The 22,739-nt window shown below is 39.8% G+C and overlaps 2 protein-coding genes across 2 annotated transcripts in view; one reads left to right on the forward strand and one right to left on the reverse strand.

Moving 5' to 3' along the window:
• The window catches only part of LOC309380941 (uncharacterized protein), a 51,924-nt gene extending 40,384 nt beyond the window's left edge, over positions 1-11,540 (forward strand). The window contains exons 5-7 of the mRNA XM_081931200.1: positions 2,053-2,139; positions 8,019-8,110; positions 10,735-11,540. Of these exons, the coding sequence (XP_081787326.1) occupies positions 2,053-2,139; positions 8,019-8,045 (114 nt within the window). The 3' untranslated portion in view covers positions 8,046-8,110; positions 10,735-11,540. The remainder of the gene's footprint in view (positions 1-2,052; positions 2,140-8,018; positions 8,111-10,734) is intronic.
• Positions 1-22,739, reverse strand: part of BBS9 (Bardet-Biedl syndrome 9) — a 237,755-nt gene that overhangs the window by 45,671 nt on the left and 169,345 nt on the right. The gene's annotated exons all lie outside the window — the stretch shown is intronic.

Here is a 22,739-nt window from a genome sequence, read left to right on the forward strand (position 1 = left end):
AAGGATCCCCCATGTCAAAGCATCTTCTTTCTATAAAATGTCTACTCAAACCCAAATTCTCTTGAAAAGCTGTCCCTAGATTGTAACCAGCATTAAGCATTTTCTGTGATACTACACCAAACAAGCATGAAATCTGATAATATCCACAAAGCAATCGAAAAGATACACTGCCAACTATGCAATTGCGTTATTAGTCTTGCAGCCATTTTAAAGAATAAATTACCAAATAGCCAAATTGACAACATATGACTCATGTCCCAACTCTATTTAAAACAGACTTGAAAGCATGTACCCAGTGCTTGATGAAATCTTACAAAGAGGAACAGGGAAGCAGGATTGTCTGTGGTCAGGTTTCGGACTTTAGCGGCAGAACAAGTGGGATCTGTAACAACAATCAAAAAACCTGCAGTGCTAGCACATTGATGTTTTATAGTGCAGATGGGCAGGTTCTTGGCCTTAGAAGCTCACAGTCTAAACTCTGATATAGAAAACAACAGAGGAAGAGTAAAGAACTGGGAGCACAGACACAATATATCTTTTTCCAGCTACACATTCTCAGGCTTAATTACAGGGTTGAATTGGAGTAGCGAAGGATGGAGAGCCAGATGTTTTTGAGCCATAGTTACGACCATCCCTGATTGTTAGTCAAGCTGGCTAAGGATGATGGGAGTTGGAGTTAAGCAACATCCAGAGGGTCATATATTTCCTGTCTCTGGAGTAGGGCATAGAAATTAGGAAATTGTGCCAAAAAAAGGTAAACTTTGAGGAGAGAGTTGAACTGATGTGGATAATTGCATAGTCTATAGAGCTATGGTCATCTTAGAAACGGAATCTGCTCAGGCTTTGGGGTAAGGGAGGATGAAAGGGAAAAGGTCATGTTTCCACTGACATCCTAACATTCCAGCTGCTCTCAGACACGGAATAAACCATGTGTGGGGAACCTCTGGCTTTCCAGATGTAGCTGGACTTCCATTTCCATCCTCCCTGGCCATTGGCCAAGCTTGTTTAGCTGATGGGAGTTATAGTTATAGAGCCAGTGTGGTGTAGTGGTTAAGAGTGGTAGTCTCGTAATCTGGGGAACCGGGTTTGCGTCTCTGCTCCTCCACATGCAGCTGCTGGGTGACCTTGGGCCAGTCACACTTCTTTGAAGTCTCTCAGCCCCACTCACCTCACATAGTGTTTGTTGTGGGGGAGGAAGGGAAAGGAGAAAGTTAGCTGCTTTGAGACTCCTTAAAGGGAGTGAAAGGCGGGATATCAAATCCAAACTCTTATTCTTCATCTTCTAGTTCAGCAACATAAATAGCCAAAATTTCTTCACTGGGACTAAATAAGAGGGTGGCTTAGTTTGCCCATCTGCTTGTTCCTAATTTAGAATGCTAGGGTTGCTGTTTTTTGTAAGTATGGAAGGTCAGAGGTCTTTGTCCCATTTTTTGGTTTTTAAAATATGTTTGTGCATCATCAAATTATACATTTTCTGTAAAGTAGTTGTATTAGTATAATTTTGAGTGAGGAATCTCAAGTGCTGTGTCTAATTATGAAAAAGCTTTTTAAAACTTTAGCTTCTATCCGTATTCTTTTTATTTTAAAAAATGTACTATTTAAAATTACAAAAAAATGTGAAAACATTGTGTGTGGGAGAACATGAGAGTCCTACATCTCACTGTGCATAGGTCAAGCAGTCATTTACATCCTGTATTATAATGCACACCTTGTTGTGTGGTATAACTAACAGAAAATATTATTCACTGAAGGTTTATAACAACATACCATTAGCACTAAGATAATAAACAGTATTAACAAACGTTCTATAGTTGCCAAGGTCATTGCTCATTTTTTACGTTAGCCACTGTCATTTCACACAAAGGTTCACTTTTTAATCAGATAGTTTACATTCTCAGGATTACAGACTTTTGAACGTTTAGTTTAAAATAATTTTGTTGAGGAAAGCAGTTGAATGTCTAAAAGTAGACCCCTCTCTCCATTTTACAAGAACAACATATTAACGTTATAAGTTTCAAAATGCTCTAATTCTTTGCTTTTGGTTCTTTAAAGGTGGATTGCTTGAAACAACCACGAGAAAAGTATTATGAAATTCAGATAGTGTGCAATTTGCAAGAGGATTTGCCCAGTGCAACCAAGGTAAAAAAATAATAATCTTGCTTTATATGAATCTACTTAAAAGACAGAGGCGATCATTTCAAAACAACAGCAAAATAAAACTGTAACAAATTCTCAAAAATTACTGTCCTCAAAAATTGCTAAAAAGAAAAAAAATGCACTATATTTTAATACAACTTTGGTAATATTCCATGTCAGTTTGTAGTATTAGGATGGAAGAGTGCTGGACTTGAACCGGAGATAATTATGTTAAAATCCCAGTTTAGTTAGAAAGCTCAGAAGACTCCCTTAGGCATATCACTGTCTATCAGTCTACTCTAGTGTACATGGCTGTTCTGAGGATAAACTGATATGACCCCATACAAACTGCCCTGAGATCCTTAGAATAAGGAAGGGATACAAATGTGATTAATATTAAAAACACATTGTAACCAATCATAATTGTAGCAAAACATGAGTAAATATACTATAATCTCATAGGAGCATACAGAATCAAGGCAAAGACCACAGACTATTAGACTTTGGGGTTTACAAGGCCAATTCAAAAACCATTGCACTGGTCAGTGATCTCTCCTCCTTCTTTACATGAATCAGCTCAATGGCAAATGTCTTTTGCCCTAGACAGTATATAAATTGGTATGCACTGCATTTATTTCTGATTGTTCATCATTTTATGCTCTGTTCTCCCTGAATATATATTTTCTTTGTTTGACGACAGACTGTTGTTGCATTATGCCAGCCTAAGTTGTGGCAGGGAAAAGCACTGTGAGGCACCTATCCATCACACCTGGCTGTGACTCCAGTTTAAGAAATATCACACACACACACACACACACACCTTAATCCTGCAGCTGCTGCAGTCAGAAGGAAGAAAAGCACCAATCTTACCTTTGGAATAATCATATAAACTGTTTACAGCAAGCAATCATTACTCTATGCTGTCACATTGTTGAAAAATGACTGGGTCTGAGGTCCTATGGGCAGGTAATGAAGGATAAAAGGTCCTGCACATTATTGCAAGGTATTCTGAACACTTGGGGTGGGGGCAACGTAAAAAGTCAGATTTAATAAACTAATAAATAAGTCTCGAGTAATCTGGACCAGTTTCTACTTCGTTATTTCTGTTACATTTGCTATTAGTAACCAGTGCATTTGGAATACTCTACACTAAAACATGAAGGGATGCATAGCCTGTATGTCAATTCAAGTTCTTCTGCCTACATTACTGGATATCTTTACCCAGGGATCAGCAATTTTTTTCAGCAGGGGGCCAGTTCACTGTCCCTCAAACCTTGTGGGGGGTCGGACTATATTTTTTTGGGGGGGAGGGGAGATGCAAGAGCACCATGAGCCCTGGTGGCTGTTTACCTGTGTCTTGCGAGCGGCAGGGGGGCTGGTGATGGCGGAGGGACAAGGAGTGGCACACGAAAGGGCTCTGGAGAGGGGCTGTTTTAAATGGCGGCCGCTCGAGCGCTGCTGCTGCTGCTGCTGCTGCTGCTGCTGACACCAACAAAGCCCAGCCCCCTTCCTCCTCTAGGCAGGGCAGGGAGAAGCCAGGAGGAGGGAGGGAGGAGGCACCACTGCTGTGTGAGGGAGAGGGAGGGAGAGGGAAAGAACGTATGTGCTGTGTGCTGGCAATCCATGCAGCAATTCCCAGACTGTCCATGGACCAGACCCAGAAAGCAATTGGGCCTGATCCAGCCCATGGGCGTTAGTTTGGCGACCCATGTCCTTACCTATCTGGAGAGAAAAGTCATAAAGCATGTTGCAGCAATTCTGAGTTGCGTGACTGCATAAATCTAGTTAGTTTACTTGAATAAATGGTGCCTTTAAAATGCTCCTAGGACTGGTGCTCAAAAACATATTTAGACTAGCTCTTGGTCTGTGATCTACAACCTTAAAGCCAAGCATAGTGGCAGGAAGTCAAGTAGTGAGAAAAGCATGCTTGCTGATGCAAATCTGGACACTTCTAATGTGGCATGTTGTGTTTTTGTCTGGGGTCTGGTTTTGAACCTACTGCACAATTATGTAGATCCTCTGTTCCTGATCACTTTCTGGTTGCAGATATTGTGATGGTTGACAGATCCTGGGAAAAAGAAGAGTCACATTTTCTCTCTTAATTTTGCAATCTTGTCATGCCAGAGAACATTCAGAATAAATGTTCCCAACGTAAATACAATAGAGAAAACTCACACTGTTATCACTTCAAAAATGAACATGAGAGCTGAGTTCAGATGTTGTTTTACAACTCTTCATTATCAAGCACTGTGACTAATAATCACATTCACTATCATTGGTCACTTTTCTCAGTGGTCAATAAAAACATATTCAAGATACCTGGGAAATTTAGTCATCAGCTACACAGATATTAAGAAGCGGTTTTAATTACACCATTTACAATTTTACTTCTGTTATATGCAACATATCCCTATAATATAATAACTACAAGATGCCTGATAACAACTTTAACCTACGGAACAGACAAGAATTGAAAACAATTTCTGAAGAATTGGGGACATTGTTACCGATTGGCAAGTACACACGAGAGCAAGTCACAGCCTCTGCGGAGCCACTCAGATATGGGTAAACATAATCATGTATGAAATCTTTGAAAAATAAGTCCCCATGGTACATTCTTGATGTACTTGACTGTGAGGACTATATACAGCAAGCAGGACTGTTTCATGCTGTTCTTAGCTTCACGTCCTCTGTTTATTTTTCATGTGTCCTTTGGCTACATTGTAGAGTAAGTGATGAGTCATGTCTAGGCTGCCCTATTTTACCTCTTGTTCTTTGAGACTGATGGAGAAGGAGACCAGTCAAGTGTGCAGTCCACAGAGTAACAGTTCGCCTTTGATTTCTCACATAGTAGTTAATCAGAACTATTAATTTAAGGCAACCATTCATGGACAGCTTACACTGGCATTGACTTTAGTGGGGCTATGCCAGCATACGTAGACATTTCGCCATTTAAATGCTCCAATCCACAAACCGGTTAAGCCAGAGTATTTGTACTTTCCCTATTTTCTATGCCCTACCAAAACTGGCAGTGCTACTTATTCAGAAATGAGTTTCATTAGGTTCAGTAGGCATGCTCGCTAGTCTAGGACTGCAGTCCAAGTCTGTAACTAAGCTTAAGTGGGTGTTCATGAAATAATTGCATATGTCCCCCTATTTACACCCATCTTCATTCCCATCCTCTTCCTCTGTCATTCCCGCATGTTGAATTTTAGTACAGTGGTACCTCAGGTTAAGTACTTAATTCGTTCTGGAAGTCCGTTCTTAACCTGAAACTGTTCTCTTTTATTTAAATATGATTTTTATTGAAATTTACAATCACCAACCAACCCCCACCACCCACCACCAAAACATCACATCCTGTTAGTTGTATCCAAGTTTTTAATGGATCTAGTTCATAGATCCATTAGCTTCCGTCCTTCCCTTCCACCAGTTTTCCTATTCCATTCTATAGTTTACAGATTCTTCAATTATAAATTATACCATGACATGAGAATTATTTCAATCCTGCCAACGTTTTCATATTTGTACAATTCTCACTTATATAAACCATAAATTTACTCCATTCTTTTTGGTACTTTGTCTCCTCCTGAACCTGAAACTGAAACTGTTCTTAACCTGAAGCACCACTTTAGCTAATGGGGCCTCCTGCTGCTGCCGCACTGCCGGAGCACGATTTCTGTTCTCATCCTGAAGCAAAGTTCTTAACCTGAGGTACTATTTCTGGGTTAGTAGAGTCTGTAACCTGAAGCGTCTGTAACCTGAAGCGTATGTAACCCGAAGCACCACTGTACTCTGAAAAAGCACTTAGGGTACTAAAACAAAAGCAACAATGTTGAAGCACACTGACTTCAATTAAACTAACAATCTAGTCTAACCTACATTTTTCCCCTCCATAAAATAAATACTTAGGCTGGGGCATAATGTACAATGTAGCAAATAATTCTAATGGCTTAAGGAAAAAATACTTCAGTACTTTAGTTAGATTTGCTGGCATAAGTATTCAGCCTTCATAGGTCAATTGCCTTAATCTGAAACACTTCAAATTAATTAGTTTATGGCTCTATTGGCATTATTAATTTTTTATACCTAAACAAATTAGGTAATGCACAAATGAGTAATTTCCTGGCTGGCAATTCATTTTAGTGCCATGACACAGTGGGGATGGGTTGTCAAGTTTTGTTTCAATCGGCCTGCTGGCAAGCCCAGCCACCACGCACACGATCGCTCAATTTCTTCCCCTTTCCTTTAATGGTAGGCACAAAGGAAATACTAGACCTTACTCTCACTAGGATATTCCAGCCTCAATCTGCCTTCTCACCCACCTTCCCCAAAGGAAAAGTTAGAGACCCCAAATGCTTGCATTAAGGGGCTTTGCCTCTCAGACGCATCCTCGGAACTTCGTTTTCCCAATAAGTGTGCATTAAAGAAGGTAATGGACTTGGCAGTAAGGGAGATAGGAATGGCATCTCTCTGAAACTGCCAGTAGTTGAGCACACCGTCAATCTATATAGTAATATATCACTCCTTCACCACATGAATGTATGGATGGACTGATCAGTCTGTTTCTAGTCAGTGTCACTTGTATATATCTTCCCATGTTCATCAGTTTGAACCTCTTCCTGCATTAATCTGCACTATAACTTTGCACTCAAAGACTTAAATAGATGTCTCTAAAAGCATTTTATTCAAACTATGCATTTCTACTGCATTTTCATGCATTTGGGGGGCAGAGTTCAAGAGGTGGCCATCTGTTTAGTTTGTATCAGAATTTACAAAAAGAATTCCCCAGTAATTACTAAAACGGACATCCATGTTAAGGCACCACAGAGCACCACACACTTATTTCATGTGTTCACAGATGTGCATAAACTTGCAGTGATCCAACTTCAGCAACTGCATAATAAAATAATAATAACAACCACCAAGTTAGGTGATGACTCCAATTTATTTAGGGTACAAAAACCAAAAGGTATCATGAGATCTCCAACCTGGATGCATAAGCATTAAAATGGCAAATGTGGTTCAATTTAAGTACCGTAAGTGTAATGAAATGCATGCTGGGGCAGAATACCCAACTTCTCATGTATATTGATGCGGTTTGAACTGGTGATGGCTGACCTGGAAAGAAAACTTGAAAACTGCCAATATTGTAATGAATTTATACAAATCTATGGTCTGTGCAGTTCTGTTTGCTGCATATCCAGAGCAGTATCAGAGATCCTTTCGTCTGTTTGCAAATAGATTCCTGGAAGATGCTTGAGCCACCCATTGGACCAAAACAGATGAGAAGTGGAAAATCCACAATGGGATCTTTTGGCTTGCCTAGTTGCATGATGAAGAGACGAATGCGCAGAAACCTCTTACTTCTTCCTATTATTATTATTACTATTATTATTATTTGCCTCCCATCTGACTGGGTTGGCCTAATTGACTCTGGGTGGCTTCTAGTCAATTATAAAACCACAGTAAGACATCACACATTAAAAACTTCCTAATACAGGGCTGCCTTTAGATGTCTTCTAAAAATCAGATAGCTGTTTATTTCCTTAACATCTAATGGGAAGGTGTTCCAAAGGGCAGGTGTCACTTATGAGAAGGTCCTCTTGCCTTGGTTTCCTGAAACCTTGCTTACCTTCCCCCAACTAGGCAAACATTTCAGCATGTCATTGTACAATACCAAGCATGATAAAATCTTATTCTTTGTACCTCTGCTTCAGTCTTGTAATACAAAACAAATATTATGATTTCCCTCTTTGTATCTGAAACGGACTTCCTTTCAGTTGCCTTGAACTCCTTTAGTATTTTTGGCTGTGCAGTTTAATCCATGTTCCAATGATAAGATATAAAGTTATCTTGCTTGTGTATCCTTTTTTTCTCAGTTTAACACACCCACTTGGATGTCATGAACAAATATATCTTGGCCTGAGCACCATCCATCTTCTCCACAGATTGAGAACATCCTAGTAAGGAGGTATCTAACATTAACATATCAATTTCCCACAAATCCTCCAGATAGTTGCTAGATTTGGACAAGAGATTCCTACATCACAGGAGTTGGACTAAAAGACCCTTATGGCCCCTTCCAACTCTCTAATTCTATGATACTATGATTCTATGATTTCTCACACAATGACCTGCAGCCTACCTTAAGAGAACTTCGCCAATTACATTTGAAAATATCAGACAGAAGACAAATACACACTTAAGTCTTTTGTTTCAAACAAGTGGTGAAAAGCGAAATGGTATTGATTCGAGCTACCGTAATTTCAGCTAAATAAATTTGAGGCCATTTGGAATTTGTTTTCAACCAGATTGAGGGTAAACCTTCTTGGATTCTGCAAATGTATCATTATGGTATATCACAAGTAAATTCAGTGGCCTCTTCACAAACCGAACAGAGCACTCCTAATGAGCATATGTGAAGAGTCTCAATAGGCTCAAACTACATGTAGATCTGAAATGGTGTGTTTATTCCCAACCCATGTGTTCCATATAAACTGTTTAATACTCTCTGGAACCTTAACTTTATGGTACTTACTTTCAATGACAATCCAAAAGCTTTATGCTTCATTTTGAGTGATGTTACGCTCTTTCATGTTGGTGGGTCAGTTCTCTTCTCTCTAGCTTTGGCATATTACCTGCTCTCTCACCCATAGCAGATTTATATATCTACTCCTCATGCTTGTCAGCATATATGAAATTTACTTTTTTTGTAACAAATCTGAACATAATAGTTTGGAAAAGGAGTATTTGGGCTGAAAATGACATTATAATCTGTTGCTGGCATTATGTGCTGAATTTTAAAAAGGCGATCTTTAAAAAAAGCCATAACCAAATATGCTGCCTAAATTCAGGAAAAATAGAGACAAGTGTATTTCATTATGTCCTTGATTTTTTTAAGCCCCATGCAATGATACCTGTCAGAAATCAATGATACAGTTTATGAAGGTATGGAATTTGAGTTGTTTTGTGACTTGGATAAGTGTGTAGTGGGAGGCAAGTAGATGACCTTTTGGGTCCCTTCCAACTCCATGACTCAGTGTTATTGTGGTTAGTGTGAGACTAAGACCAGGGTTCAAAGACTCATGCAGCCATCAAGCTCATTGGGTGATCTCAGCCAGCCACCACACTGGCTTGGTTCACTTGCTCAATTCCTGGTTTAGAAAACCAGGATATACATGAGCATAACTCAACTACATCAAGCTTCTTTCCTGCCCATCCCATTGCATAAGTGACAATGCAAGCTAATTACATTTCAGCCTGGAAACTATAGTTGATGGCTTCTAAATAAGCCCAGGGTATTAATCCATGGCTTCAAGTTGGCTTAACATCTTGGCCTGTTTGAAAACCATTAGCCATCATTTCTGGGTTTGTGTGTAACAGGAAGCAAAGGTTAAGTGTCAGATCCTTCTTTTTTCCCTTTTCTGCAAAGAGCAGAGAAAAGCAAAAGAAAAAAACCTTTTGTGTGGTTATATGCTGCTCGTGCAAATCCTGGTTTACTAACACCAGGAACTGAGCATTACTAAACCAGAAATTGATCATCGGCCATACCATTTCTGCCTCACCTATCTCAGAGAGTAGATGTGCTGGTTAAAATGGCACAACACATCCAAGATCCCAAGTTCCTTGGAAGAAGGGTGAAATAACAAAAATGTAATAAATTCTTTAAAAATAGTGATGATGGGGAAATGGCTGGCTAAACCAAGAGATATGAGACGCAGAAAAACATACTTCATAAGATTTCAGCAGCTTGTTTGGAATGCCTGTTACCATTTAAGAAAACTATAACCTTTGGAGTTCTTCCTGCGTGCTGTAAAGATCTTTCAAATTAAGTATCGGACTTGCACCTCTATTGCAGTGGTGACATACATTTATGTTATTATAGCACAGGCATGTTTCTCTGACATGTCAAGAGTTAATATTTCCTGTTTCTAACAAAAACAATGGCTTCTGATTACCAGTCTCCCATAGATTGTACTATGCATGTTAGCACCACACACACAGTGGAACAGCCATGCCATTATATGCATCACTTATATACATCTTAGAGCAGTGCCAATGTTTTCATTACGTCTGGCATTTGTGCTGTAGAATTTTATTTATTTGTTTTAGGCACACTCCCCTTATAGATTTTCCCCTTGTTTCATAAGCCAGAAGCACTCTGCAGATTTCTTTATTTGTTCCACAAATGAGATCTAAGCATACATTAGAAAACATGGCTACACACAGTCCTCCTTTTTTATTTTTTTGCAGAATTCCACCCAAAGGTCGACTATGCTTGTTAAGATTTTTTAGGTGTCTGTTCCATTTAAATCAAGTTTTCAAAAACGGAATGGAATCCACTTAAGAGGGAACAATCCTACATCAATGAAAAACATGTGCAAATGTTCAATAGGTCAGCTATGTAAAAATGTGTTATATACCATGGTTATAGGCGTTTCATTCACAGACAAGGTTGGCACTTGTGGTTTATTGCTTTTCTTGTGCACATACACGTTAATATAGTGATTTATATGTCAAATCTTTTTCATATATGAAAGATGGAATGTTAGTGACTATCCAAAATGCTAGATTCTTTTTCTGTTTTATTTATAGCAGATCTTGACTGGAGATTGACTTTTACTATGGAGACCACTGCATTTGGAAATGGTCCCTATGGATGATGGATGAATAATGCTCTATGCTATTGTCAATCTACTTTCCTTCCCAGCTGTGAACACCTCTGAGGTCTGGAACTGTTAATGTGAATTCTGATCTTCATTTCCCCCATTTGGCTTCAACTTTAACCAAAAATGAATGGCAATAGCACTCCATGGAATAATTTGGATCAGTGACCTGCAGTAAACATAGAGGAGGTTCTTTTCCTTTGTACCTGTACACTGAGCATTCTGGAGAACTGTGTAGGACTCAAGTCATTCACAGAATGAAATATGCTGAAATCCAATGAGCTGCTAACTTTTAAACTCAGAAGTGACTGGTGGGAGCATTTCTGAAATGTGGGAAGCACCATGTACTGCACTAAATCCATTTCTATCCAATATTGTGATTTCCTGGACAAATCTGATTTTAGATTATATTTGTACCTTTGAATTGAACAGGCCGACCTTTGAAAAAGCCTAACCCAGCAACCATAAGGGTTTTACTGGTAAATCTTCTGCCAGATTTTCCATGTGGACAACAATCAAGTCATACAGAAGTATTATTGCCCTCCAATAGCACTGATACTAATAAACACAGGGATTTGTTTTAAATGGGGCTTAAAAACCCACATCCTTTCCTCCCCATTTGCTATTTATTTTGAAGCCACTCAATATTCCTGAATAGCCAGCAAAAATCCTAACTATTTCAACACTCTGCTACAGTGTTGAAAATTTTAATATTAAAAGCACAATATTTCTGAATTAAATCACCTTATCCAAATGGGAACAGGTAAACACACACCATGTATGTATATTTTTCTTTTCAGACTTGCATTTCAACGTATGCCTTTCAGCTGCAAATCAGCAGCTCCTATCATCTGCATCAAAGCCAAGTTTGTAATGCCACCACTCCTATTTCCTATATCCTACTCTCCTGAATGAACCTTTCAGTAGTGCTAAGGCTTATGTGAATAATTAAAAAGAAAACCTTTAAAACCAGGATTTTGGTTTATAATACATGCAGAGTGCCAATTCTGAAGTCATGTGGTGTTTATAAATCAACACAGTAGGAACTGATCGCTGTTTCTTTACATTTCTCGGCCTCTGGCTCCACCTATGTAGCTTGGCACACAATTAGCCCACTCTATTGAAGGTGGGTAGCTGCCGATTGGATAGCTGTTGTCTGTTTAATTTTTTGTGCTTTCTATTTGTGTGTAGGTGAGAACAAGGAGAGCACTGGAGGAGAGTTATCGGCATGTGTGAACAAAGGAAAAACGAGTGCCCCTTCCCCTTGGCGCTATCACCTATGTATACAAAGTCTGTTTTGTGTGTAAATTCACTATATATTTCTTTCTTTAACTTGTATGCTGTTTTATGGTTCAACAGAGATCTCTTAAGAAGTTTTTACATAGCCCCCCCCCCAAAAAAAATCAAATTTTAAAAGTACAACAAAAAGTGGCAGTGATGAATCATAGAATCATATGGGTCAGTGCGTCTGGCTGCTAACTAGAATTGTAGTGTGCAGGGTCATCTAGTCCAACTCTCTGCAATGCAGGAAACTCAGCTAAGGTATCCATGAACTTTTTAGCATAGAATACAATAAAAACAGATTAATCTAAATAAAACTGAAGGGAGCAAACCCAGCATGTTGGGGAGAAAGGTTTAGGAAAGATTCCTACTCTCTCTCATAGCAGTTAAGCACAATGGCAATTCCTCCAAGCGCACTTAAGCTTGGTTAATTTTACCTCTCCACCTTTAAACAGATGTCCTCCATGAAAATACTTAACCTAGAATAAATTGCAGACCTTTACCTTTGTGAGCGTTTCACTCACAAAGTTTCCGGAAGCAACAGCAAAGAAGTTTCCATCTGTTGGCAGCGAAAATGATGATGAAAAAAGGTTCCGAATGACTTAAAAGGGGAAGAAAACGGTTTCCTTATAGAAAGAAACATGCAAAAATGAAGGCTGTAAAACCTCCTTTTAAAGGTATTCTTCATTCACAGGCTGAATTTGCTGAGTTGGGATCCAAGCCGCATAGTTCCTTCTTCGCTTCCAGGAAGCATGAAGGGGGGGGGGAGGATAGGAGAGGGGAAATAAAGGGCTGCAGGGAACCCACTAAGATGGCCAAGAGTGCAGGTCCTTTCAGCAGGCCTCAAAGCATACTAAGCTCACCTATTTGAGCAAGAGTGGGAAATCACTGGTCCTCCATATGTTGTTGGACATCCTATCAGCCCATGCTAGTATGGTCAATTGTTGGAAATGATGGAAAGTGTCTGGAAGGCCAAAGGTTTCCCACCCTTGTACTTTGGGGAATCTTACATCCTTTCCAAAAATCATCTGTCAGCTCACCTTCTCCATTATCATCTCTGCTTCCTGTTTACACTGTAATTCAACTGTACCAGGAAAAAAAATGCTTTGCTGCCCACACCTTTTCACATCATTGATCTACTACTGGATCACTAGTCAAGCATATTTAATTCTGAGCTGATAAGATTTCTGGAGGAATTTAAGACTACAAAGGCATGATTTGTGCTCTCAAAAAATAATATTTCCACTAGCTTCTGTTATGGAAATGCTATACGTGTAGGTGGGCTGATACTATATGTACTCGGGCTGATTTAACGTCTCTAAAGTGTGCAGTCTAAACACCTCTCTTTCCTGCAGGGAGACAATGCATCTGGGCTTTGCATTTAGTGCAGCATCTCTTTCATGGGCCAGCTGCCATGTATCAGCTGCCATGGTGGTTTGCTCATGTCTCTGCCCTGATCATGCATAAAAATGGGCTGGGAACTAAATTATAACATCAAAAGGGCTGAGCACTTGGAGGGAACTAAATGCTCCCACTACCATCACCTTACCTTTCTATGGGCTATTCACCTGTGCAATCTTCTTCTAGGCTGGTTGGCTTCCAAAACTGGAACTTAGTGGTGGATATATAAAGAGTTCAGGCAACACATTATGGTGAGAGAAGGCAAAGAAGGATTCAGCAACCCTCACCCAATGCACTCCTTTTTATGTTTAAATTACACACACTTTTTTAGCATGTAAACAGAGCAGACTTGAGAGCAACAAACATGCCTGCTGCCATCACATCTACTTTAGTCCTTAGCGCTTAAATAAACTTTATAGGGAAACCCGTTTCTCTGTCCTCAGCCATTACGTTAATAGAATCTGGTCGTCTAAAAAAAATGTAAATATCCCAGGCAGCTAATATCTCAAGGAATACCAGTAAGAAGTAAAATTACCACTAATATCTGGGGACTGACTTCACGTTGTTTTGTAACATAAGCACTTTCCACCCAGAGGGCAGGAGTCAAGGAGGGTTTGATTGTGGAATCAAAATAGTCCTACCACTCTGTTATTTTAGCCTCCCTTTCTTCCTCCTGATTACTGCACTCAACATAATCTACAGTGCTCGGTGATAAACCTGCTGGCACACAATTTATAGAGAAACAACACTTGTCTCTATTCAGCCCACTTATCTTTTTGACCAGTCAAAGAAAGCTATATATATAGTGTCTGCCTGGCGTCTAAGCTTTCTTTCTTCCCAACCCCGCCACCCTTTCATTTTTGCATACGGAAAAACGGCAAGGCTTTACGCACAGCAAGAGAGAACAGTTATCCTTTCTGCTTCGACATAATGCATGCCTTTACACACAGCTAGAGCACTTCCTGATGCAAGGCTGACTGAAAAAGTAGCTGCCAAGTGATAAGATCAAGTTGTCATGCAGCAGAATCTTCACATTCCGCATTTTCAGCCAGTCATAATAGAGTTTGCGGCAGCAAAAGACGGGAGCCATGAAGCGAGAGGCAGCGGCGGCCTTCAAAGAGTAGAGCTGCTGCAAGTCTCACCTGACTTGATAGGCCACTCCTATCACCCTTGCCTCGGTTTCAGCCGTCCAGAGATCCTCCTGCCCAGCTTCCCTTGGGCAACCCAACACATATCACTTTTGAAATGAAAGAGGGCTACCCAGATATACGGTAGTGTTTCTTGCATACTCAGGGGATAAGCTGGGTACACAGAGGTACCCTGGTTAGTACATTCAAAGAAAAAAATAAATACTATGATACCATAAACCTTCCTTCTTTTAGAGAGAAGGAAAGTGTTCAAACTTCAGGTCCTCTGACAGCAATGGAAAGACATATTTCCTGCCTTCATACATCAACAGCAAGAAGACCTACCATCTTTGAACTTAAGCCATATTGAGGACACCTCTTCATAAGAACTGTCATATGGAGGACACTGTCCTCTCCATATGGACAGTTTACTCTGATGAGAGCTACTAGTTAACAGTATTTCATTTGCTGTAAATCATTAATGATCTCCTTATCTATATTCCATTACACTTTATATATTCCTCTCCACTCTTGTCCCTTTCTTCCTTTTAATCTATCCTTCACCTTGTCTATCTGCTTTCTATTATTATTTTATAAAAGACAGAAAAAACACAATAAAACTAGTTTTTTAAAAAAACAGGAAATCCAATATGCAGACAAAGGAACTGTCAGTACAGACCTTTCTTCTGTGTATGGAAACAGCTTAAGTTGGCTCTCACATACACAGGCTATGGCAGACAATGTTAGGAATAAATATCTATGGGATTCATTTATATGCTTTTTATAAAAGAGACCATTAATCTAGAGGAGATCACACAGACCTCACTGCCTTAAATCTCTAACATACAGAAAGATGAAGAAATAGTTGCAACATTTTCAGCTTGACAAATGAGCAGCTCACGGCTCATGGATGTAACGCAAGGCGCTAAAGCTATAAATCAGCAATTTGAACTGCAGAGTAAAGGAAAACCTTTCATTCACCTAAAATTGTAAGTAGTTTGTGTCTGAAGCCCCATAATTAGTCACCTCATTCAGAATTTACTTCAATGAGATCCATTCAGTATTTGTCCAGAGAATTGGATTTAAACTGTGCCTGAACAATATCTATTCATCATAAAGAACAGAGTCTTGTGGCACCTTAAAGACAAACACATTTATTATGATATAAACTTTGGTGGATACAGTGCATTTCATCAGATGGATGAAGTGTTATCCTACATTGTAGGCACGTATATACGTGGTTGGAGGAAGGGGGCAGAATTGTAAACGGTGAGGTCAGAAGGAAATGAAATGCAGAATTAAACAACTGTGATAATTATAAGATTAATAAGTGTATTCCACAAAACAGTTGGCGATAACTCACACATCCTGGCATTGGTAACCTAACATATATAATGTGCTAAAAATACTTGATACAGTGGTACCTCGGGTTACATACACTTCAGGTTACAGACTCCGCTAACCCAGAAATAGAGCTTCAGGTTAAGAACTTTGCTTCAGGATGAGAACAGAAATCGTGCTCCGGCGGCACGGCAGCAACAGGAGGCCCTATTAGCTAAAGTGGTGCTTCAGGTTAAGAACAGTTTCAGGTTAAGAACAGACCTCTGGAACGAATTAAGTACTTAACCCAAGGTACCACTGAACTTTTGACTGTGTCGACCTTTGACTGTGTCGACCACGGCAAACTATGGCAAGTTCTTAAAGAAATGGGAGTGCCAGATCACCTCATCTGTCTCCTGAGAAATCTCTATGTGGGACAAGAAGCTACAGTTAGAACTGGATATGGAACAACTGATTGGTTCAAAATTGGGAAAGGAGTACGACAAGGCTGTATTTTGTCTCCCTGCTTATTTAACTTATATGCAGAATTCATCATGCGAAAGGCTGGGCTGGATGAATCCCTAGCTGGAATTAAGATTGCCGGAAGAAATATCAACAACCTCAGATATGCAGATGACACAACCTTGATGGCAGAAAGTGAGGAGGAATTAAAGAACCTTTTAATGAGGGTGAAAGAGGAGAGCGCAAAATATGGTCTGAAGCTCAACATCAAAAAAACGAAGATCATGGCCACTGGTCCCATCACCTCCTGGCAAATAGAAGGGGAAGAAATGGAGGTAGTGAGAGATTTTACTTTCTTGGGCTCAATGATCACTGCAGATGGTGACAGCAGCCACGAAATTAAAAGACGCCTGCTTCTTGGGAGAAGGGCAATGACAGGCCTAGACAGCATCTTGAGAAGTAGAGACATCACCTTACCAACAAAGGTTTGTATAGTTAAAGCTATGGTTTTCCCAGTAGTGATGTATGGAAGTGAGAGCTGGACCATAAAGAAGGCTGATCGCCGAAGAATTGATGCTTTTGAATTATGGTGCTGGAGGAGACTCTTGAGAGTCCCATGGACTGCAAGAAGATCAAACCTCTCCATACTGAAGGAAATCAACCCTGAGTGCTCACTGGAAGGACAGATTGTGAAGCTGAGGCTCCAGTACTTTGGCCACCTCATGAGAAGAGAAGACTCCCTGGAGAAGACCCTGATGTTGGGAAAGATGGAGGGCACAAGGAGAAGGGGACGGCAGAGGACGAGATGGTTGGATAGTGTTTTCGAGGTTACCAGCATGAGTTTGACCAAACTGCGGGAGGCAGTGGAGGACAGAGGTGCCTGGCGTTCTCTGGTCCATGGGGTCACGAAGAGTCGGACACGACTAAACGACTAAACAACAACAACAACACCACTGAACTTGAACAGTTCTAACAGTTCTTCAATAAGTTTCATGTCACCATCAGCTTATACTCTGGTTTCTCTTCAGATCGTATAAGTCACCATCAACCTGACCTTAAACCAGTCCACATATAAGTCTGCTTTCTGGATCTAACTGTGTCTTCCTATCACCATGTAAATACATACCTGTAACTCAAGATAACAGTTCATGCATTTGATCAAGTGGACTATAGTGCACAAATTTCCTCTGTGAAATCTATTTATCAAAGAACCAAGGAAACAATAAAGTTTAAATAGATCTTTAAGTTGACAATTGCTAATTATCATCTTGGAAGTCTGCAAGCTTGGAATGGCCTTGAAAACGCATCAACATCACCCTGACTCCTAACACCACCTCACACATTTAAGCTTTTAACAAAGAGCTGCTGAGTGCTTGGAGAGAAGCCGTACTTTACAATATATACTCTCCATAAACTTAGCTAAACTGCTAAATTACTAAATAAACAAACCAAAATGAATGTATGTGGATTCTGGACAGCAACCTGAGAGTCTACTCCAGTATGCAGCAACAGTCCTTCCTGGACTGTACCACATCAGACCTGTTCATGCTTCCACTCCAACATTGCCTTCTTGTGTCTAATGGCAAATTAATTTAGGCTTTCAGTTTCAGGTGCCATCTACTAAATGCTAAAATCTGTGGGTGTCCTGGATGTCATTAGAGACTAAAAAACAAGTATCATTCTGTGTTGCCCTTCAGACAGTTAAATCAACACACCAAAACAAGAAGTGCATGACTTAACTCAGTTAAGTTTTTCTGAATTAAATGGAATTAAATCAAATTAGATTCTGGTCCTTTGACATAAACCGGTCCTGAACTGAGCAGACCACATTTGCTCTTAGAATTAGCATTTAGTTTTTTCAGCCTGGCAGCTATATAAAGCCAGGTCTTTTTGGTAGTGGCCCAGACAGGGTGCAACTAATTTCAAACAGCATTCATCTCTTGGATCTTTTAAATAACTCTCTCCTCCACCCCCACCCCCCAAACACATACATCCTTTAATGGGTGCTCATAGCTTGAATGTTCACTTGTAACAGACAGATAGACAGAAAGATTTTGCTAGTTTATCTGTGATGTGTTGCATTTTATATTTGAATGTTTGGGTGGAGTTGAGGTAAGGAAGTATCAGTGTGCTTAGATTCAGATAGCTGAGTTGGAATTTGAATTAATGCTTTGATTGGACAATCCTAGCTTTGCTTAATAAATCTAGGTATTAATGACCCTTTTGCCTGCACACACAGCTCCTTCAATCCTCCCTCCAGATTGTGAGGAACCAAACCAGGAATACTTTAATGACTATAGTTTCCTGTTTTGTCCAAACAGGAAAATTATGCTTCCCAACTTCAGAACACATCAGAACACATCAGAACACATCAGAATAGTAGATATGCACATTGCTCCAACTGCATTAAGACCACTGTCAACTGTATGTGTGAGTGACTTTCCCACAATGTCTATAATATCTATCCAGTGCTTTTTTTCTAGGGGGTACGCAGGGGTATACATACCCCTAAACATTTTGTGAATCTTTGTACTTTTGACCATTTACTGTACAGAGGAATTTACTGTACAGTGGTACCTTGGGTTACTGTACAGTGGTACCTTGGGTTAAGTACTTAATTCGTTCTGGAGGTCCATTCTTAACCTGAAACTGTTCTTAACCTGAAGCACCAATTTAGCTAATGCCGCCTCCCGCTGCCACTGCGCCGCCGGAGCACGATTTCTGTTCTCAACCTGAAGCAAAGTTCTGAACCTGAAGCACTATTTCTGGGTTAGTGGAGTCTGTAACCTGAAGGGTATGTAACCTGAAGCATATGTAACCTGAGGTACCACTGTATTTATTTTTTCCCTATAAAATGGTGTTTTTCTTGAGTCAAAAGGAGAGTACCCCTAAACATTTTGTTAGAAAAAAGCACTGTATCTATCAGTGATTACCTTTAGACCCCTATCTCCCCATCATATGGAAAACCCTTACACCACTACCAGCTATCAACATAAAGATGCTATATCTGATGGGGTCCCAGACATTGGTTTTTTTTTAAGAGGATTGTTTATAGAAGGGTAAAGATGTCTAGGATTCTCTTTCTGAATGAAAGATTTGTCACAAATACTAGCAAGCCTCAAAACTCTGAATGAACACTGCAGCTTTAGGTATGCACTTTCTCCCTCCATCCCCCCTGCTTGTAATAAAATTATCAGAGTGTGAAAATCCCTCAGATTTCCTGTTTAAGTGCCGTTATGAAATTGGCAAGACGGCTAACACCTTAGCTTAGTGAACCTAGTTTCCACCTCCCTGACAATCCGCTTCCGTATTTTAATTATTATTGAAACCTGCAGGAGGTGTTGTACGCGGAAGATTTTCACGAAGCTGTCTTTTTTTTTCTCGCGGCTCTTTTTTTCCAGATTGTGAAAGGAAGAGCTCTTGTTCTCAGTAGCAGCATGTTAAGTCAGCTGAACTTTGCCCATCGCCTGACATAATGTGATAATAAGAGTGCTCACTAAATGGCGACAGGCTGCTCTTCCTATCTTTGATGTACTTGGGATTTGTCAAAACCTTACTTCAGCACTCAGGAGAACTGCTATTTATTCATCAGTTGAGCTCTCTTCGTCTGCGGCAGCAAATGGCAGGGGAGTGGCAGCTACTAAATTCAAGTTCAAAAGAAGGTCAGGTAGTAGTAATTCTCCCTGGGAAGGAAAGTCTACTGGCTCCAGATTCTTATTATACCACAATATAGCAGAGAATTCCTCTGTCTCTTCTCTCAATGGGACAAAGAGCTTTGTTGTTTTTAAGTCAAAGGTGACCAGAGCCTTTCCACAATTAAACCCCAAGGGATTAACTACTATGAGAAGATGAGCGCTTGATTGAAGACATAATGGGCGATACTGGCAAAATATAATGATGTCATTATTACAACAGGGCCTCATACAGGCTGAAAAAGAAGAAGCCATGCCCTGGAAGCTGATGACATCATGCTGGTGGCTTTTAAAAAGCCAAGCCAGACTCAAACCCAAAGCCTCTTGGACGCAGTTCCAGATAAAGTGCTGTTGAAGCCAAAAGAGCAGCAGTCACGCTGGAGATGAAGGAACCATTTCCCTGACACTGTAAACAGACAGCAGTAGCACAGAGAGGGTTTGCACTGATGTGCCTGCCTGCCTCGGGGAGAAAATTAGTCACAGATAAGCATGCCAGCTGGATTCAAATGTACATTTTGGAAATTAGTTCAGCACAATGATCGTTGCTAACTATCGCTGGCACAACATGTATTAATATTTAAAAGCCTTTAATGAGCCATTTAGTGCGCCCTGACGTTAATTACTGAAGAGTAATTAGAACGTGAAATGCTAACTTCACGTAAAAACCAAAATAGTGCTTACTTTTTTTGCCGCCACTATAAAATGATATCTGGATTGAGTTTCAAAGAACAAGAAAGCAACCTATTTTCATTTGTTCTCTATGTGAGCACACGCACACACACACACAAACACACACACACAATGGAAATTTAACTCATATGTGATATTTAGGAGCCTTCAGGAAATTCTCAGATTTGGAACTGCAAAAGCCTTTTGTCTCATGACTAATAATGGGAGCCTAAAGAAATTTACTTGAAAGTAAGGACTAACTCTGAATCTGATAGGAAACTTTCCTCTCCAAGGGTGCTATTGGAATAGTTATCTGGCAGCAGGGGGTTGGGCTGAGGGTGAAGCATACAGTACACATATGATGGGAGGGGGGTTACTGTGCATCTTCTGTTTTGACAGAAAGGTAGCATTACTCTTAAAAAAATAAATTAATCACGAGCTCTTCCAAAAGCTGCTTAAGCAATTTAAAAGAAAATATCACAATTGGTTCAAGCAATCTGGGTTTATCATATGTCAGAGATGAGTAAACACAGATTTTATGCTACACAGCAAGGGATTATGGTCTTTGTCTATGGCTTTCTAGAAGCAGCTGTGGCTTTTAACGGGTGATCCAACTCTCTTACCACTGAAATCAATTAAAACTTATCCATTATTTCAGTAGATCTGACTTACACTAGAAATGTATGTTGGGTTATCAAACTCAGATTCACTAGTGAAATTGCTTAAGTGATACCACTTATGGTAAGCTGTAATGTTGGGCAATAAAAGCATTATGTATTATAAAATACAGGCATGTACCACTTCAAGCTTTGGGGGCATCGCCATGTTATCATTCCATTAGCACCTGCCTTAGTACAAATCTGCTATGAGGCGGTTATGGCACTGTGATCCAGAGCTCAGAAAAATGAAGAATTATGTGTTTATATAGCTTCCCGTAAATGCATTTTTTAATTATTTATTTATTTATGCAGTGCTATCAGGAATCCACGGCACCTTACAGAGTCACACAGACAACATAAATAGGTCCCCATTTCCAAGGGCTTAACCATTTAAAATAAGACAGTGTTAGAAAAAGAGGGAGGTGAGAATGTGGGTAGATTCTATTCTACAAACTTACAGCTTATATTTGGAAACGAGGACACAGGGGATAAGCCAAAGGCCATACAGAAAAGCAGCTTTGATGAGAGATTTGGATGAAGGGAGAGAGTGGTGGCACTACATTTATGTTACAAGTTCAGAATCCTGAAATTTACTTTGACATGAACTGGAAGGCCATGTAACATAGATGTTACATATTCTCTTTCATTAAGGCCCACTTAGAATTCTGGCAGCTTTGCACCAGATGTAATTTTTATACAGTCTTCAAGGGCAACGTGCAGCAAAGTACAGTAATTGAGCCAAGATTTGTTTAAGCATGCACAACTAACTACCAAATTCTGACCTTCCAGAAGTAGGCACAGTTGAAATATCCTGCTAAACTGAAAAGAGAATTCCTGATCATAGGAATAAGATCCTGCCAACCTGTGCACCTGGTATTTTGGATGAGTTTAAAAGGAGAAAACCTTCTCTCTCTCTCTTTTTGAGATTACAAGATCCACTATCTGCCGTAGCCCATTATAACATTTCCTGTGTTTTTGAAGGAAGAAACCATAGAATTATTGTTGTCTTTTGAATATAAATAAAATCAGCATTTTATCTCTGAAAGGTGTCTAACATACCACCTTCAATTGATTCAGGGAAACTATTAGTCAGATACAGCTGGCAACATTTTCCATCTAGCTTTCAGCTTTGTCTGGCCATGTGTTGCTTCACCTTTCAAAGGATTTTTGAATACTGTGGAAAATGTCTCAGTTGTTCTTTCAACTCCATGTACCCTAACACCATATTGGAAGCAATTTTGGAAGGCTTAGTTTTAGTCTTTCTTCTATTATACAGTACAATCAATTACCTTTCTTTGTTGTCTCTCTCAAACCTTCCATCCG

The sequence above is a fragment of the Podarcis melisellensis genome (genome assembly GCF_964234715.1).
Source record: "Podarcis melisellensis genome assembly, chromosome: 12".
Lineage (NCBI taxonomy): Eukaryota > Metazoa > Chordata > Lepidosauria > Squamata > Lacertidae > Podarcis > Podarcis melisellensis.